Source organism: Neomonachus schauinslandi, chromosome 7 (genome assembly GCF_002201575.2).
Source record: "Neomonachus schauinslandi chromosome 7, ASM220157v2, whole genome shotgun sequence".
NCBI lineage: Eukaryota > Metazoa > Chordata > Mammalia > Carnivora > Phocidae > Neomonachus > Neomonachus schauinslandi.
This window is the reverse complement of record NC_058409.1, coordinates 16,353,559-16,355,985: the sequence shown is the minus strand read 5'-3', so window position 1 is coordinate 16,355,985 and position 2,427 is coordinate 16,353,559. Positions and strand designations below refer to the sequence as shown.

The window sequence follows — 2,427 nt, the reverse complement described above, 5'->3', positions numbered from 1 at the left end:
TTCTCCACTTATTGATGAGGAAATCCTGTCCTAGAGCGAGAGGATTGGTTTCGATCCCCTTGTCCTCCAAAGCATGAAAATAATTCCTTTTTGCCCCATTTGTGATCCCATTGACATTGTTCTTTATTCTCTTATTGTACACACTGGAGTCACTCTTTTTTTCTCTAGGTAATGAAAACAAAAAACAAAAAAACAAAAGCTTTAGCTCTAAACCATACAATTGAGCCTGCAAATTACACAGATATATTGCCTTGGCCAAAACACGTTTATATGACTTAGGAGTATGCCCTCTTTAATGTGCAAAGCAAATGCTTTGTGTAAGTTCTTTGAATTAGGCTCTGTTCCATTAAAACACATGATAGTAATTAGATGTCAAAAATACAACTGAATGAGAGCTGTTCTGCCCTTTTTGTGGTAGAGCTGATGTTGGTATCAGATGCCACCAAAGTACATGACCCTACCTCACGTCTTCTAGGCACTCCAGAATATACCATCCTTTGAAGTTAAAGAGTTCCTTAATGGGATTCCAGGCAGTCCAACACTCTCTGTTAGGTATCATTTGATACCAATACTGTAACTGATAAGAAATTGGTAAGATGAGTGAATATAGGGAAATTTCTAGCAATAGGTCCTGATGGGTGTAAAGGGGATCTAGGACTGATTATCTGGTAAGCTTGGACTTAAAATAAAAGTAAGCAAGTATATTCCCCATTGGGCGGCGGCGGTGTAGCTCATAACCTCGGAGGAAGCTGCTCTAACAGCAACAGCGATTTTTAGGGATGGCGGCAGCTGCAGCAGAACCTGCAACAGCCCAGAAGTTTTTCCGGAGCTTCTCAGATGCTCTGATCCAGGAGGACCCCCAGGCGGCGTTAGAGGAGCTGATTAAGGCTTTGGAACAGAAACCAGATGATGCTCAATATTATTGTCAAAGAGCTTATTGTCACATTCTTCTTGGGAATTACTGTGATGCTGTTGCTGATGCAAAGAAATCTCTTGAACTTAATCCAAATAATTCCACTGCTATGGTGAGAAAAGGGATATGTGAATACCATGAAAAAAACTATGCTGCTGCTTTAGAAACTTTTATAGGAGGACAGAAATTAGATAGTACAGATCCTGATTTCACTGTCTGGATTAAAAGGTGTCAAGAGGCCCAGAATGGATCACAATCTGAGGTGTGTGCATCCCAAAGAACTCATCAGTCAAAAATCAAGTATGACTGGTATCAAACAGAATCTCAAGTAATCATTACACTTATGATCAAGAATGTTCAGAAGAATAATGTAAATGTGGAATTTTCAGAAAAAGAGTTGTCTGCTTTGGTGAAACTTCCTTCTGGAGAGGATTACAGTTTGCAACTGAGACTTCTTCATCCTATAATCCCAGAACAGAGCACATTTAAAGTACTTTCAACCAAGATTGAAATTAAAATGAAAAAGACAGAGGCTGTGAGATGGGAAAAGCTAGAGGGGCAAGGAGATGTGCCTAAACCAAAACAGTTCATAGCAGATGTAAAGAAGTTATATCCATCATCATCTCATTATACAAGAAATCGGGATAAATTGGTTGGTGAGATCAAAGAAGAAGAAAAAAATGAGAAGTTGGAGGGAGATGCAGCTTTAAACAAATTATTTCAGCAGATCTATTCAGATGGTTTTGATGAAGTGAAACGTGCTATGAACAAATCATTTATGGAGTCTGGTGGTACAGTTTTGAGTACCAACTGATCTGATGTAGGTAAAAGGAAAGTTGAAATCAATCCTCCTGATGATATGGAATGGAAAAAGTACGAAATAAATTAATTTGCTATCACAAAAAAAAATAAAAGTAAGCAAGTATTAAGGCATGCTGCTCTGGCAACCTTTTCACTCAGATTGAATCAAATTATCATCTGGAATGAAATATCCACTGAAGACAAGACTTTGGGCAACCACATGGCTAACGCCACAAGACAATACACAGGGCATGAGTTGAAGGGTTACATGTCCAGTATCTCCTGGATATTTTATGCTTCTTATCCCGGCATAATTTTCTTTAGCATACCCATTTTACTCTCCAAAGTGTCCCGGTGTAGACAATGGATCTCAGGCTCAACCTAGGATTAGGAGATTGAGGAAAATTGGATGAAAGAGTTGTTTCAGTTGGTTCCCAAAAGCTTGAAGTTAGTGAATGACAAGAAACTCCTATAGCAGCGCTTACCAAAAAAAAAAAAGGGGGGGGGAGCAAATAAACACACAAAACCTTTTATCTTTTTAAGTTGCTGGGCAAAATAAAATACAGAATTTGATCCAGTGGGTTGTTGAGTAATATCAACTGAATCCACAGCTCTTCTCAGTCTCTTGTGTGAGAATTAGAGTAGTGATTGAAAAAGACTGGATCTGTAAGGATAGGAATAAAGAAATTGGGAAGGAACAGAATGTCTCAAAG

The 2,427-nt window shown here is 38.6% G+C and overlaps 1 protein-coding gene across 1 annotated transcript; it reads left to right on the top strand.

The window, feature by feature from the left end:
• Positions 1-717: 717 nt before the first annotated feature.
• On the top strand, positions 718-1,727 carry LOC110591098 (protein SGT1 homolog). The gene has a single exon (XM_044916965.1). It carries the CDS (start codon positions 780-782, stop codon positions 1,725-1,727), a length of 948 nt encoding a protein of 315 aa, XP_044772900.1. The 5' UTR covers positions 718-779.
• The last annotated feature ends 700 nt before the right edge of the window (positions 1,728-2,427 follow it).